This window comes from Ranitomeya imitator, chromosome 1, assembly GCF_032444005.1.
Source record: "Ranitomeya imitator isolate aRanImi1 chromosome 1, aRanImi1.pri, whole genome shotgun sequence".
NCBI classification, from domain to species: Eukaryota; Metazoa; Chordata; class Amphibia; order Anura; family Dendrobatidae; genus Ranitomeya; species Ranitomeya imitator.
Window position 1 is genome coordinate 47,681,643 of NC_091282.1, and position 17,534 is coordinate 47,699,176.

At 44.8% G+C, this 17,534-nt stretch overlaps 1 protein-coding gene across 10 annotated transcripts in view; it reads left to right on the forward strand.

Moving 5' to 3' along the window:
* NEDD4L (NEDD4 like E3 ubiquitin protein ligase) overlaps nucleotides 1-17,534 on the forward strand; it is a 335,097-nt gene that overhangs the window by 191,532 nt on the left and 126,031 nt on the right. For 3 of the 10 annotated variants that reach the window (XM_069746046.1, XM_069746048.1, XM_069746050.1), the window contains exon 1: nucleotides 5,453-6,650. The exons of 5 other annotated variants lie outside the window; for them this stretch is intronic. In XM_069746046.1, coding sequence (XP_069602147.1) covers nucleotides 5,487-6,650 — 1,164 coding nt within the window. In that variant the 5' untranslated portion in view covers nucleotides 5,453-5,486. Of the gene's footprint in view, nucleotides 1-5,452; nucleotides 6,651-17,534 lie in introns of those variants that run through there. 2 more of the 10 variants (XM_069746047.1, XM_069746049.1) reach the window with 2 other exon arrangements.

Sequence of the window (17,534 nt, forward strand, 5' to 3'; positions counted from 1 at the left end):
TACATCTCGTATAACTTTTCCGGTTTTGCCCATTTGTCTTGAATAGATTTTGGCAATAATTTTTATTTTGTGTCCGTTGCATTTTGAACTCCAAATTTACATGATGTGTATTTTCTTTACTGCAGGGCTTGAGGGGTGGTGCATAATTTCTGCTTTTTGATTATGTTGCATGTGTCTCCGTTTTATCACACACATTTAATTGCCGTTTTCTTTATTTGGGGGTTGATCACAATTTTAGTGGATATTTTTTTTTTTGTTTGACTGCTTTTTCCAAGTTGATTTTATTGCATGTTCCACTATTTCATGTGTTCCATTTTTAGGCCTGGTTTGGCTCTCTTGGGCCTGGTGTGGTTTATTTTTGTTGATCACTTTTTGGGCTCTTGCACACAAACAATATCGGATAAGCACATAAGTAGTCAGATCAAAGTCGCCAAATGCAAGTGTATGGGTTTGTGAAAGGGAGTCTGCTGAGGAGTCTGCTGAGGAGTCTGCTGGGGAGTCTGCTGGGGAGTCTGCTGGGGAGTCTGCTGGGGAGTCTGCTGGGGAGTCTGCTGGGGAGTCTGCTGGGGAGTCTGCTGGGGAGTCTGCTGGGGAGTCTGCTGGGGAGTCTGCTGGGGAGTCTGCTGAGGAGTCTGCTGAGGAGTCTGCTGAGGAGTCTGCAAAATGGTCTTGTGCACCTACCCTTTTCCTGATCATTGGTTTTAGGAATTTACACCTTCTGTTATTTTGGCCCGGTTTGGCTCTTTGGCCTGGTATACCTTGTTTTTGTTGTTCATTTTTCCTTGATGATCAGTTTTAATTATTTATTGCATGTACCTCCATTTCATGCCTTCCATGGTTTGGTCTTATTTGGTCAGTTCGGGCCTGGTGTGGCTTGTTTTTGTTGATCACTTTTTCCTTAGTGGTTTTGGTTTTGAGAATCAATTGCATGTACTTTTATATACAAACGACCCCTTTAGTATCGTCCCCCCCACCTCTTATGCTCCGCGATTTATCTCCGGAATACTTCCAGGTCGGAGGTTATCTCGGGCAGCTGTCATCTGGTTAGTGTTTATGGAAGGGTAGATGTGGCGGTGAGGCTCGGAGAGATGATCTATATGTAGACGTTTGTCCCCATATATGGGAATTCTGAGCGGCGCGGACCCCGGCAATGGTGCAGGTATTAGCTGGTGCCTCTGTGGTTTTGGGATTCCAAGGTGCATGTTTTTGTCCTATACCATGAAAACTATGGTGGTCTCCTAACTTCAAAATGCCGAATGACCATTTGGATGAAGCGCCGACCAAACCGGTGTTTGACTTGTTCAGCATAGGTGATCGTTAGGGGTCCGATTACCAGAATTGGTGATGGTTTCAGCAGTTGGCAGCCCCTTTATTGATACTTCTCACGTAAGGGTGGTGTATTAGCCCCTAAGAGGGTTTTATGCTTGCACGAGTCAATATTTGGAAACCTTTCCTAATATATCAGTGCCGCCTTTCTCTCCGCATTTTCTAGGAATTGTCCATCTTCTAATTAAGTCGGGTTTCCATTGAACGCAACTGCAAATATCAAACGTCGTCGCATGAGAACCAAACTCGCACACATCCATTTCCATCTGGCACCTTCACATATTGTATTACAGCTTCACATCTGTAGACGGGAGGGCGGGGGAAGGGTGCACAAAGCAACAAAAAATGCAAATAAAGACCTTTTTTTTAATTTGATTTTAATGCTGCAATTTGCAAAAAATTTTATTTTAAGGAACCGGATTTTTTTTTTGAAGGTCGTCTGTATAGCACCTGTGATCCTGTCCTGCCAGTTCGTATGCGCCCGATACCCGGACTGTCTGTGCTGTTGGCTCCCAGATCCGGATAGAACAATGCAGGATTGTACTGAACCTTGGCACTTGTCATGTAAACTAAAACTAGCGGACATTTCTGCCACGACTGTCTGAAACTTGGATCTAATAAAGGGGTCAGCTCCGAACCCACTGCAGACTCTAAAAGCCGATGTTAACCCGTCTGTAGGAAAAGTTTGGCGACTTTCTCTTTTACTTTGTTTCATTCCTTCACAATTTTCAAGATCTCTTCTTGCTGTCGGTGAATGAGAACACCTACCTCCATTCAGTAATCCTGTACATGGCTAGTCCTGCTCTTAGCAGACACTATTCTACAGTATAGACAATGTGGTCACATGCCGACTAGACATGCGCGGCCAGACACGTCTAGTTGGAATGTGGCCATAAATAGTCACATGACTGTTAAAGTTTTTTTTTTTTCAATCTTTAAAGGGAAGGTACCGCGTTTGTAGGTCATTAATAAATCACTGTAATGTAGCATAACATGATGCCATAAGCAAGTTTGAAATGCATGTGAAACAGATTTCATGTGTTACATGAGTTTAAAGAATGCACTGGGGGCTGACATCTTGGTTTTGCAGCAGTAGCAGGGCACTATCAATGTCATTTTACGGCACCCCATGGACATAGGAGATAACAGACCGGCGCTGACCCTATCTGTAACATTGCAGCAGCATTAGCAGTGAGCTGGGCACGCCTCTGTGGGCTGCACAACTCACTGCTGTAGGTGTGACTAGCTGCCATTTTATTATAGCCCTGTGCTATCTGCTGAGCTCCACTTACTCTCTATCGCAGGACAGAAGAAGCACTGACTGCTCCTCTGTACTCCAGGCAGGCACACATCCTCTGCTCCTCACACGCTGCCCTGTGTGCTTCTCCTGCTGTGTCTCTGCCTCCCCCTCACACACAGTCCCTGTGATCTCCGGTAAGCTGCAGAGAGGGAGGTGACACCTGGAGAGAGAGAGCAGGGCAGATGACAGGACAGGGATTAAGGTGGGGGAAGGGGGATGGCAAGAATGTTTTTCACAAAAAATGCTGCTGAGTCCACTGTGTTCTGCTCCTCTGTAAACAAGCTGTGCCTCTGATGCAGTAACTGCTGGTGATAGCAGGTCACAGGGCAGTCACACACAAAATGGCTCTGCCCTGTGATATTAGACCACCCAAAAGGGGAGGGAAGTGGTGATGTCAGCAGTTACTGCCCCAATTTTGCTGCTAACAGGAAAGCTGGTAAATCTTACTATAGCTGCTTGAGGTCTAAAACGGAAAATGCTCCCCCTAGTGGTAAATATGTATATTTGTAGAAAAATATATAATATTTTTCATATAGAAATGTTTGCAAACACTGCAAACATTGCATTAATACATTTTAATTACTATTTTAAGTTTAATTTCACAAAAAAACTAAATACAAGAAAACTGGTGGCACCTTCCCTTTAAAGGGATTTTCTGCATTGTTTCGTTGTCCGTTTTCTCTAAAGCTGGGTAACGACTAATTGATGCTTCCACAGGAATTCCCTTGCAGTGACTTGCGGATAAGGGTGCAATCACGACCTACATAAGCAGAATTGTGATCTGAGATCACTCTTAAATGGATGTGAAGGTACAGATGAATGACCTCGGGGAGACCAAAACATCCATCGGGTCTCCCCGAGGTCATTCATCTGTACCTTCACAGCCTTTTACTAGGCACTGCTCCTAATAGCCAGTTTCCTACTCCACACTGATGAGGGGCAAAAACCCTGCAACAGCTGTCTGTGGATGGATACCATGCTTGGCATAGGTAGTTTTCCTTTATTGGATGTTTTCCTTTATTGGATGCTGCCCTTCCCGTGGTTGTTCCTTCCCGGGGAAAGGCCTGGCTATTCATTGCTTGCGTTGAGAAACACGTGATGGTGTCTCCGCAGCTTACTTTACACACTCTTAAATGGAGTCTGTCACGCTGAGCATGGCGTCCGATGTGTGACCGCATGTTAGAGGTGGAGATGTTGAGCAGAATGATATAAAGATTTGTAGGATAAGATTTAGTGTAATTTCGTATTGTATTTTGTATTGTATTTGTTGGTAGTTCAGATCTTCCAATGCTGAAGAGTCCAGTAGGCGGTCCTACATGGCGATTGACACCCTTCTCTGTATGACTTTGCTGAAACATTTGTTAATCATGGATGAGGACCACCTACTGGACTCCTAATCATCCTTTAGATAGGTCATGAATGTCTGATCAGTGGGGGTGCAATAGCCAGCACCCCCGCCAATCACCTGCTCCCGATGTCGGCGGCGGCTGCCACAACTGCTCAGTTACGGAGCTGGACAGCACCGCTATTGACTATAGGGTGGCCGCGGCCGGGTACTGCACATCGGAACCCAATAGAAACAATAGTGGAGTTGATGTGCAGTACCTGGCCGCGGCCACTAGTCCAGTGATAGAGCGGAGAGCAGGGTGCCGCTCCCCCACCGATCAGACATTGATGACCTACCCTTAGGAAACCATCTGAAAAATATTGCGGAATTAGTTTTCCTAAATTTTTCTTTTATCATGTGTCACAGCTTTATCACAGCTGTGGACAGATCAGAAGATCAAGATGGTTTCACCAGGGACAGAGAAATGGCTTCCACAGGGTCTGTACTTAGTGGAGAATTTAATATATAGCGATCGGACATGATTTTAGAACGTATGGCTGCCGTATTTAGAAAAAAAAAAAAAAAACGGTTTTGCAGCACATCCCTATTAAAAAAAAAAGTGTAGCTGAGCTGCAATATCACATTCCACCTGTGGACAACTGTGGCGCTGTTTATAGTATCCAACAGCCATTTTTTTTTCCAATCTTGGTCAACCCCCTTTAAAAATGTGACCAGACCCTTTTTACTTTTTAACATTTTAGTTTTAATAACTTATTGAAACAGAACAATGGAAATAAAGAGGAAAAAAAAAACCCCATCTCGGGACTGTATCATGTTGTGTTCTCACTGGGAAACCCGCCGGACGCCCCCTGTCCTTCCATCCCCCTTTGCTCGTCTATTTTTCATGTCTAGTTGCTCTCCGTTGCAGCCCGGGAGTAGCTGCAGAAGGTAATTCACAAAGTTTACTGTAGCTGTGAAACGCGCCTGGATTCTCTCTCAATTTTTTTTTTTTTTTTTTATTTTTTTAAACTTTCCATTTTTTTTCTTGCCAAGAAAGAAGTGTCCAATGAATACGATGCGGTTTAGATTTACATCAGCCACGAATGTGAACGTTCTCCCACTGCTTCTTGCTTTCTGATGGAAAAGTAGCAGCTGGGAAGATGCCGTTTCGGGCTCTCGGTGTTGGACACACAAGAGGAAAAAAAAAAAAAAAATCCTAAATGAAAAAAAGAAAGTTTGCTTCCACTGGTGAGGAGGGTGGTCGGACGGCGTCACATGACTCCCGTCACCCTACCCTATGTGACAGTATGTAGAAGCCCTGATTCCTCTTATCCAATCATGCCTGGAATGCTGCTTGTCACTTAGGCTATTTCTGCTATCTGTCGCTATCGGTACTGCTCTGCTAACAGTTTGGCAGATGGGACGCTTTTTTCTTGGAGTTTACGTTTTGGGGTTTTCACTGCTGGCAGAGACTGCAACGTCGTTCTCTTTTTTTTTTTTTTTTTTTTACTTTTTCCTGCCCGTCATTAAACCATGGCCCACCGGCTACGGTTTCATTTCGGCTCCGGCAGAAGCAACACAGATCCCGAGTCTGACGTCCTAGACCAGGAGAAAGAAGAAGACCTTTTCATGGCATTCCATACCCTGCCGAGGAGGAACGGGACTCACGTCTTCACGAGACACTACGAAGATAGAGATTTCCAAGAAGAAGGGGCTCTGAAAAGAAGCACGTCTATGTTTATTCCACAGCTGCTGCAGAACATTGATGTGCGCCCAACGAGAAGTTCTTCTATGCAGATCTCTCTCCAGAGGAAAGGGCAAAGCGACGGTGCCGACGAGTGCGAGACTACAGAGTACTCGGAAGAGGTGCTTTCCTGCGGATTCGAGGACTTCAACGAGCATTACATATCTGCTGTAAGAAAAAATTCCTCCACCATAAGTACCCCGCAGGATACCCCTAGCAACTCTCCTCCACATGTATACGAGCCTGGGAAGCTACATGTCAATGGGGCAATCTCCTTCCCACCAAGATTTGCCGGCCGTCGGCTTGGGGACCAAAATGGGCATATTGGCTACGTTAACGATGGAGAAGAAGAGGTCAATGTACCTACGTGGAGCAAAAACATTGGTGGAGTTAGAGTTAACAGTCAGACTCACAGCCCCGACATTCGACAGGTGAGGCTGGTATCGCCAAGCCATGTTGTCCAAAATGAGTCATCTAACCCCGAACCAAGACGTTGGTCACTGCAGCATCTTCCGGACTCTTCGGGAAGTCCTGGGAAGCGATGTTTTGTTTTCCAACTTCAGCAGTCTCAGACTTCCAACTGTAGCCCTGGGGGAGAGTATAATTTTGGGTTTACTGGTACGAAAGGAGACCGACTGGTTCGCTATCCTCGCATCCGACTGGAAAGGAGTACCTCCTACCCACTGCAACCACGTCTGGAGACCATCAACCCCGTGGAGAACGGGGTGAATACAGAAGGCAGGTCTTGTAGTCAGGACTTTACCGACAATTGTCAGAATGATTCCAGAGAAAGACCCTTGCTGGGACAGGGGTGCTCGTTTAAAATTAGACCAGAGCAGAATGCTAGGCAGCCACATTTTAGGATACTGGTCACTCGTGGGAGTGAAGAGCAAAATAGCGACCAGGGGCAAAATATTGCTGGGAATTCTGGATCAGCGTCCGGAAATGACACGGTAAGTAACAGGTGTCCTGAATTGGGGGAGGGCTACACAGCTAGTCTTTGTGGATATACTTCTGTCTGTGTTTTTTTTTAAGTTACGGTACATTTTCGGCTTAATTTTTTTCCAAAATTTTGGTTGTGTAATTTTTAAAAATTTTAAATTTTGACATCTATGGCTGACACTAGTACACTACTATCCTTTCCTACTATTTATAGTCTATGCTATACAGTATAGGACTTTTTTTTTTTTTAGGGGTGGAAGGGGTATTAATATTTGCCAGACCCTAGAACAACGAAGTGATACATGGTGGTGGTAATAATAATAATGAAAAAAAATTTAAAATAAAAAAATGTGCAAAATTATCTAGTTGCAGTTATTCTCCTTAATGTAGAATCCATTTCGGTGAATTCTACTATTTTTTTGCTTGGTCAATAAATTAAGAAGTGTTAAATATTATGTAGTATTTTTTTGGAAAAATAGTAAAAATGTGGATTGGATATTTCACCATAAAGAAAATTTAAGGAAAAATAATTAAGATGTCATGAGAATCTTGACTTGGTGACACCTGTTTCTGCCCAACAAACCAGTAAAGTGGCCGATAACCCCTTGACGGTGTTGATACCCAGTTTCCTGGGTGTTCTCATGGCTTAACTATTTTTTTTTTTTGTGTAGTCTAAATCAGGGGTCCCCAACTCCAGTCCTCAAGGCCCACCAACAGGTCATGTTTTCAGGATTTCCTTAGTATTGCCTAGGTGATAATTGCATTACCTGTGCAAAACAAAGGAAAACCTGAAAACATGATCTGTTGGTGGGCCTTGAGGACTGGAGTTGGGGAACACTGGTCTAAATTGTTTCCCAGATAAACTGTTGTGGATGGTTGACTACTCCTTGGGTAAGAGGGATCGATATTGGCCGCCATATTTGCTGCCGCCAAGCTTTTCCAAGTGAATTTTTGTTTTGTTATCCTTTGGTCGTATAAATAGCTAAAATCTCTTTGCGTTATTTGCATGGCTTTTACGAGGGGGGGGGGGGAGGTAATTTTTCTTCTGTCTGAAGGATGTCCAGGCTTTTGGTAGTCCTTCATTTTGTGTTTAACCCCAACACCCTTCAGAGCCTCCTGGTCTTCCGACTCCCTATTTGGGGCTGCATAATACAAGGGAGGAATCTTTCCATGTATCGTGTTTATTCTCCGTGCGTCTGGAAGTCCCAGAAGCTCCTTCAAAGGCCTCTTATATAGGCAAGAGATGGAGAGACGATAAAAAGAAGAATGTGCTATTGACTTTGCCTTTATAGGTGCATTGCGACTCTCGATGAACCGAGCCAACTCGTATGGAAGACTCCTCTGTCTGAACTCGGCAAAATGGATGGCAGCTACATGGCTCCATCTCTGATTTATGGCTTTGATTGGAGACCGGGTGATTATAAACACAGGGCCCCAACGTTTTGAATAGAACATGAAATATACAGTATAGTCTGAGTCCAAAATAAGAGCAAAAAATGTCTTTAGAAAAATTGTGGTAGCAATGATCTTACAGCAAAAAAACCCCAAACTTTTAACCCATCTTCCGTAACAATTCAGTTCCAATGCTGCCCGGTGCCCCGCCAGTCTCTACTTCCTTTTACAGCAGTGCCATCCTAAAGCAGAGACAAGTGACCGCTGTGGCTAGTGATTGGCTGCAGGGGTTATTGCTGAAGCAGGCATGCTGGAGGATCGGGCACCATTGCATTGGGAGCTACAAGAGTTTGGCGAGTTTCTTAATTTCTTACACCATTCTAAGACTTTTTGGTGACTTTTTTTTCTTTTCTTTTTACAGTTCCTTTAAGATAGAACTTTTATAATCAAAATGTAATCAAAACGGTCATTGAGAAATGGTGCTACATTGTGGAAAATGTGCGGTAAAGGAATAATCATGAACTATAGATTAATTTTTTGTCTTTTATTCCTGCATCCAAGCCCGGACTGGCCCACCGGAGAGCTGGAGAATCCTCCGGTAGGCCCCTGTTTAGGAACGGTCCCACTCTATATGTGCAGTAGTTGACACAACACACTTGAGTCACTATTTTCAGACAAAGCATGAAATCATTTAACAAACTACAAAGATAATTACTATATATAAGGATATGCTAAAAATGAACAGTGGGCCCCCAAAGACCATTTTACGAGCGAGCCCTTGGTATCCCAGTCCGGCGCTGCCTACGACTGCATTGAGCAAAGGTCAAATTCAGTGAGTGTTTGTGTATACAGTGTTCTAGAAATGGCCGTCCCGTGGATTTGAGGACAAGTGCATCTGATATGTTGTTTCAGGGCCAGTTTGAGGTGTGAGGCACCGTGCGCCTCAGGCCCCGGATGTGGCGGAATTACGTTATGAATCGACAGATCGCGGATTTCTCCTTGAAAGGGCAGTTTACTAGCGCACATAACTGGGGTCCAGCTGTGAGGACCTGCGGCCCGGCCCGGGGACACTGATCTGCGCCTTGCATACTCCTTGTGGGTGTTCCTGCTCGCTCACAGTGAAATGGAGACGAATCCTGCAGCTGTTCACCCTGTCACTTTAAGTTCTTACCTCGATGGTCACTTTCTTTTCTCCCATCTGTGTGGTTCAGAGGGGTCCCATTCCTCAATTATCATTTTTTGCCCCCTTCCCAACACACACACACACACAACTCCAATTTAATGCTCCCTTAATCCCTTAATTACTTTCTGATAACTGGATTATTTGCTGTGTAATAAAACTCTCAAGAGTACATAGATGGGAGTGCAGCTTCTGCATCCTCAACATTTTTGGGTATAGTGACTGGACGGACGCTCGATTCTATAGGATGTACCTGCATTTTTTTAATCAGGGCAAGTCCCGGGGCCCACTGTGCCTGGGGGCCCTTTCTGCTCTGTCACTTTACAACATCTGTCATAAATAAATGGTGGATCTGCACCCTGCGTGCATGGAGCGGGATCAGGAGCAGTTTTCTACAGTCGCCACCTGAGTCCTCGCTAGCTCCTTTTGTGGCAGTTTAAAGGCGTATTCCCATCTCCAAGTTCCTATCCCAATATGTAGTAGCTGTAATAATAATATTAACAGTTGCGACCAATTAGAAATGTAGTATAGTTGTTCTGATTTGCTATGTTGCTCACCCAATGTGCAGGGCATTGCAGTAGCTTAGGTATCCATAGTTACGACCACTCCTATAGTGACAGCTGTTAGGTATCCATGGTGACAACTACTAAGCTACTGCAATGACTGGGACAAGGGGTAAGAGACATAGCGAATCAGAAGAACTATACGTTGTCCAAACGCCCATAACCCTCTCCCATAGCAGTTTTGCAAAATACTTATTACAGTTCACGTCCCCTAGGAAAACCAGTAGAAAATATTTAAGAAAGAAATAACATATAAAACTTCAAAAAGTTCATATTGCCCCCCTTTTTCTTGATTATATAATAAAAGTAATAAAAAAAAAATGACTATTTGCAGACACTGGATAGGTTTAGATCATCCATGCGGAAAGAAAATGGACGCACCTCATCCTGCCCTCTCCCCTGCCTTTACGGGTCCTCATACATAAGTTTGTAACAGATGTAATAAAACATTGCGAGGATCCCTTTAATATTTCATATTTCACGGACCCTGCAGGTATCACATTGTGATGTTGTCCTCTCATTACTCTTCCCCGACGCGCGCTCGCTTTCTCGTCGTATTCGGCGTCTTTCTGCCGACATTGTTGAGTCAGAGCCCTGAATGAACCTGTTCCATTATTCCGCTTCTCCAGACCGGCCGCGCGGGCCCTGACCGAACAAAACTGCTTGTGCTTGGCAATCTGTGATTACCGATTTATAGTTTAAAATGATAAGAAAAGGCGTCGTAAAGCGGCAGGTAAATAAAAATCCAGAATCAAGCTAAGTGCGGAAAGTGTGGGCAGCACAATTGCTTTTCTACCACGCTTGTTCTTTGTGTGACGCATCGGCTGCTGAATGCACTTTTTTTTTGTTTTTTGTGTTTTTTATGTCATATTGTACCCATTACTCTTTCACTTTTCTAATGAGTCAAGTATATAAAAAAAGTAATGCGTAATGTTGAAGAGTTTACATAGTTTCATTTTTGGGGCTCCAAAACTTGGGCATGTCCAGGGGCATAACTATAGTGGGTGCGGGGGGTTGGAGTTGCCCCTGGGCCCAAAAGGTCCTTTTGGCCTCGGTGAGAACCCAGAGCCTGTGAAAGGCTTGTGATACTTGGGGGCAAGGGCGGACATATAATTGGAGGTCCGTATCCACGTCCAAAGCAGCAAACAGGTCCTGCTTGGGGGTGGGGTGGAGGGGACCCCTGCTGAAGATTTAGCTCTTGTGCCCATGGGCTTCCAATTATGCCACAATGGTGGTGAAGGCCCCTTTCAAAAAAGCATCAATCGGTGGATCACCCAGAGTACCGCTTCTGGCACCGCAGGGGCCTCTGCGGGATAATATAGTATTACATGTCAGTCATTCAGAGGAATGGCCACCATGTAGTAAGTTTTCAGTCACTTTACAACACCAAAGTCCCACAGGATTTCCATTACGTAGAAACTTTCACTTGCCAAAAATATGTAAATTTTTTTACCTGTCCCTGTTTTCCTGATTCCGGTGTTGTAATTCTTCTGTTCCTGCGCCTCTCTGTTCCTGAGATTCTGACCCTTCTTCCCAGCATATAAATCTAGTTTTGTTAGCCGAGTGGGCGTGGCCTTCGAGAACAGAAGATTTGCAGACCACGTCCACTTGGCTAAAAGGACTGGATTTATATACAGGGAAGAAAGGGCCGTATGTCCAGAACGGAAAGACGCGGCCCGTCCATGAGTCAACTGACCCGGCGGACACAACTAGGACGTAATCACTTCCGATTCTGTCGGCCACTGATGTGGAAAGTGAAACTTTCTTTATTTTAGAATGAACCCTACGTCCTTGTAAAGTCTGATAAAGTCCTCGAAAACCCCTCTAAAGAACTGTGCAAGAGATATATTTGACAATTGACAGTGGGGCAAATAATCTGGAGCAGTATGGCAGCATCAGGGGGGTTTGCCACTGCTGTGATTCTTGGTATAATACACACATGATGATACCCTGGGCAGCCTCCGCTTCCTCTGCAGCACACCGGGCTCGGACTGAGCAGCGGGTGACGTTCGTGGGCATGCTCGGCCAGCAGCTGCTCCAGTAAAACATTCACAGGGGCGTCTGTAGTCCTACAGCCTCCAAGTATTTATGACCTTCTCTTTTAGTCAGGAGTCATACAAGCGGCAGGAAGAGAATGATGCCAATACTTCACGCAAGCTCGAATATTTGCTGTAATAATAAAAGGTATCACTACCAGGAGTTTTTTTCGGTAATCAGGTAGAGATCTGTTCTTTAGACTTCAAGGAATTGTCCTAAAAGAGATCTAGGTCTAATAGTTATGTGGCTATAGGGTTTGTGTCACCACCAGCCTCGATAAAAGGGCAGATGCCATTGTCTGGTCGGAGTGTGCGCCCAGAATAGCTCCACTCCTATCTGTGTGGCCCACTGTCGCCAAACAACTGTACTACTCTAGTGCCCCATGTTGGAGGTACCTGCTCTGTACCCACGCACACTTAAAAAAGTAAACACTGTCAGAAAAAAGTGAATAGGTCTATTTCCCACTGCAAAAGGAGATTCCCTAATAATTTGTTACTTGTCCATCTGGACCAGAAGGCCAAAACTGAGAGTTAAGGATTGGTGGATTCACCTTGCCGAAAGTTAGGGAGAGAGGATAGTGTCACAAGCAATCCACCTGGACTACCTTCCCAGAGGAACTAGGAGCTCCACGTAGGTTGGTTCTCCTCCTAGAGAAGAACATGGGATTTCCAAAAGGGGACCTGATGGTCAAGTTGACCACCGCCTTCCCCAGCAGATTTTGAGAGCACCTATAAGGGTACTGAACTCCGAAAAGTCCTCTTGACCAGGACACATTGTCCTGACCAGACCTTCACTTGTGAAATTTAAACATTCCCCATCCAAAAGAAAGAAAAATATGCCCATCTACAGATGTCTGTAATGGGGTCTTAAGCTCTTCTTTGTGTATTAATTGCCAGAGTTGGAGATCTTGAAGAACTTTTTATTCTTATGGAGGCCACCATGTGGTATGTGGAGCTCTACGAATGCAAAAAAAAAAACACTCCTCGAAGAACAAAGCTGGAGCCAGCTAGAGACTTGCAAGGTAGGAGGAGATCTCCTTTAGATACTTTGCCATCTCCTTCTCCCACCCCACTAGCATAGGCTATGCTACAAGACGTCCCGTGCCATGTTGTGGTCTCCACAAGGAGAAATACTACACGAACACTTACTGTTTCATCACGTTTGATCTTGATCATGTAACATTTATGCTAATAATTGGGATCCTGTCACATAGTGTCTTGGTACCCAGGTTGATGGGACAATTATATACCCAAGATGCCATCACATTGACTAGTTGACTATTAAAATGCCAGAGCAGTCGCCTACTAACACTGGACACAATCACTCTAACACCAAATGCCAACCCAAAGGCAAGTTGAATGGTGACGTACTGGCACACAGGATGCCTTACCATTTTCACAGCATCATAATTGCCTAAGGACATTGTTGACACCTTCACAATGGTAGACAGACAAGATGCCATCAAAATGGCACATCGACAGGTGGTGCTCCATAAAAAAAAAGTGGTGTACACCGTACCGTCACAAGTGCCTGCTGCCACCAGGGACAATGTCCTACGGATCACAGTGACTGGGATCCCAAGAGTTTTTCTTGACAGTGGTATGGTGCCAGCTGGGTTGGGATGTTCTGCAGTGACTCAAACGTGGCATTGACAGATATTGGATATATTGGAAAGCGCTATGTGCCCCATAATATATTCCATGGATTCCAGCCTAGGTCATTGATAACCCAAGAATGGCGGCAGCTGCTGAAACCAGAGTGTTCAATCAATACGACAACATTTCATACATTCCTGCCTTTCACTTGCATGCTTGTAGTCACCGCCTCTATCCTGTGCCGTTCTGTAACCTTCCTGACACTGACTCACAAATGCTATGTAGGCCATTCCTAGCAAAAGGGAAGGGGCGTAGACTTCCAAAACCTTCGGAAACTTCTACAGTCTTGGTCCTTATACATGGAGTGGACACCATCTAGCCCAAGTGCGGACACTTGTCATATGTGGATACTCTTTGGGGTGGGGTCGGTTATGCTTCTAGTCAATCTCCGATAGTATCACTATGTAATCATGCCTTCCAACTCTGGAAAGGGGGGACAAATCTAATCTATATCCGTAATCTTACCCAGTACTTTGTGCCCAGAAAGAAATGGTGCCCATAATGAAGTTTGCCAAGAAGAACGCATGACTGGTGAGGCCAGTGATTGACTGCTGAGGCCACTGACAGATAATGCTTTGGAGGTGGTAGTGGCCCCTGTGTGACGGCACACATTTTCTCTATTGGGTTGTCCACCTGTTACTTTGACATTTATTGACTGTCATTAATGCTGGAAAACCCTTTTACAAGAGGAGGCACACTACAAAATTTGCAGGGCGTTTTTGGACTCCACCTCCGTCTTTAGGACATCCGCTTTCTCACTGGAGGTCCACTTGCTTGGACTTCAACCATTTCTCGAGAACAGGGCTCTGTAATGCCCCATTAGAATGATTTGTGCCTCCCAGGCTCCATTCATTTTCTTTGGGATCACTGCTTCGTCCTACCATTCAAAGCCCCCTTCTTGGAATGAGTGGGTGGTCCCAGCAATGAGTCCTCCACAGATCATTAGAATCGAGCGGCGGTGGTACATGCATGCCGCCAATCTATTCATTTTCTATGACGCTTCTGTGGAAAGCAAAGCCTCAACACATGCGCCACCGCCGCTCCATTTTACCAAGATATTCCAAATCCCCATTCTTGGTTCCCAGCTGTGGAAACCTTAACGATTGAGATGGGACAACCTCTTTTTAAAATTGGGGTTTGCCAGGATAATATCATTTAGAGGGGTATTCATAGCCTTACTGATGTGCCGATTTTGAGAGTTTTCGAACTGCTTCTTCCATCTCTCCGCAGTTTTTCTTTCCGATCTATGACGTAATATTGTGTGGGCTTGTACAATATGGCGGCATTAGTCACCGAGCGCTGCTGTAATCAGACGATCGGAGGCAGGCTGCTCTGCAATGTGACCTCCACGTGTGACTTGTATAATAAATACATTGTGCTGTATAGAGCATTATACAGCGCCCTTCGAGAGCAGGTGACTAACCCGAGCAGGGCACCTACCGCCAAAACTGCACCTCCCAGCAAAGCAGAGAACGCTGAAGATTTCCACCGCATAGGATGGAGATGATTGCCAGACTATCAGGCAGTAATCCAGGGTAGAGACTCATCAGGCAGATGAATGGCAGACTATCAGGAGCCAGATTAAGAGCCTGTCACTGAATCCGCCGCTCTCGATTTCTTCCAACACTCGGATTTCTCTTGAGGTCGCTAGCTACTGTCAACAGTTTACGGAGTCTGGATGACAAAGTGAACACAGCGGGAACTACACGTAAAAGAAATTCCTGTTTCTGCTCCTTAAAAGTAAATCCAAGCTAAAAAAAAATAATATAAAAAAATATATATAATTTAAAAAAGCATTATCTTTTATGATTATAACATTTATCACTAAATAATTTTTTCTTGATTTATTTTTTTTATTTTTTTTGCAGTTCCTCTGTTATTCCGCCTGGAAATATATGATGTGACAAGCAATTATTAGCTTTATCCCATTCAATAGGATCGTTCCCTGAATAGACAGTGACCGTATAGCAATTTTCTATGTTTTTTCTTTTTTTTCTTTTTCAATTCCTATCTTTGCCCCTTGTAAAACAAAACAAACAAACAAAAAATAACAAAACACTTGCCTCCGGTGCTGGCGCTGTTCCAGCGGTGTCAACACTGGTTCTCCCCAGAGATTACATGACACGCACGATCCCTGTGGCCAACTGGCTCTGACTTCACTTTCCCGACCCTTGGACCAATCACATACATTCAGAGGAAGCGAGAGTGACGCTGATTGGCCACAGAGATTGTGTGACATAAGTCATGCGATCCCTGGGAGGACAAGCGCTGAAACTGCTGGAATGACGCTGGCAGTCGAAGTGACTTATTTTTTACAAGGGGGTAACAGTGATTGAGAAGCGGTTGTCCGAGCAATGGATAGTCCCTTTAACTAAAAATAATAATTTAAAATTTTCTTTTTTAGCCCTTCTATGGGACTTTCAGGCTGTTTGAACTTTTGCATGTTATACTACACTACTTCAGCAGCCTTTAGTAGTAAGATGGCGGCGCGGGGGCATTCAGCAGCCGCTTGCATCTGTGTAATACATTATATGGAGCAGGCTCTGCTCTGGAGCCTGAAACGTACACCCGCACCTGACCTAGAATTTACTATTTTTTTTCCTGGGGAGTTAGTGTTAAAAAATTACATTATTTCCAGGAGTAATAACCGAGAAAAAAGGGAAAAAAAAACACATAACCCATTATAAAATTAAAGCAGCAATAGTGCTTCATAAATTAAAGGGCATGAAAGTTAATAAATTCTCTTGAAAGGCGTTTTCTTGGATTACAAGCAACCAAATAGAAAGAAACAAACCTACAACAAAGCAATAACCACGACGTTCCCTTCCGATCCTGCAGTGCTGACGTCTGTCCATCGTTCACGTGACTGCTGCAGCCAATCGCTGGCCATAGCAGTGGCTGCATTTATCTATAGGTCCCCTCCTCGCCGTGCATCTGTTCTGCTTGGTATCTGACATTATCATTCTGACAGTTCAATGAAGATCTGCTGTGCCATCCTTACAGTGACCACAAAGCAAACAACAACCCCCAACAGATGGAAGACACTGATGAGGCTTTCTGATGTGCAGGATGTTGCCCATGTTTCCTAACTCATCAGGCTAATGGAAGTGTTATTTATAAATGGCATAGATAGCCATATTCCCTTTTCAGAAGTCTGGAAAAGCTGCACTATTACTGGGTGCTAAAATCCTACTGATCATTGGATCACAGGTGCTGTGTATCATATACGTAGTATATTGCCCAGTCACGTAGTATATTGCCCAGTCACGTAGTATATTGCCCAGTCACGTAGTATATTGCCCAGTCACGTAGTATATTGCCCAGTCACGTAGTATATTGCCCAGCCACGTGGTATATTGCCCAGCCACGTGGTATATTGCCCAGCCACGTGGTATATTGCCCAGTCACGTGGTATATTGCCCAGTCACGTGGTATATTGCCCAGTCACGTGGTATATTGCCCAGCCACGTGGTATATTGCCCAGCCACGTGGTATATTGCCCAGCCACGTGGTATATTGCCCAGCCACGTGGTATATTGCCCAGCCACGTGGTATATTGCCCAGCCACGTGGTATATTGCCCAGCCACGTGGTATATTGCCCAGCCACGTGGTATATTGCCCAGTCACGTGGTATATTGCCCAGTCACGTGGTATATTGCCCAGTCACGTGGTATATTGCCCAGTCACGTGGTATATTGCCCAGCCACGTGGTATATTGCCCAGCCACGTGGTATATTGCCCAGCCACGTGGTATATTGCCCAGCCACGTAGTATATTGCCCAGCCACGTAGTATATTGCCCAGCCACGTAGTATATTGCCCAGCCACGTAGTATATTGCCCAGCCACGTAGTATATTGCCCAGCCACGTAGTATATTGCCCAGCCACGTAGTATATTGCCCAGCCACGTAGTATATTGCCCAGCCACGTAGTATATTGCCCAGCCACGTAGTATATTGCCCAGGTACGTAGTATATTGCCCAGCCACGTAGTATATTGCCCAGCCACGTAGTATATTGCCCAGGTACGTAGTATATTGCCCAGCCACGTAGTATATTGCCCAGGTAC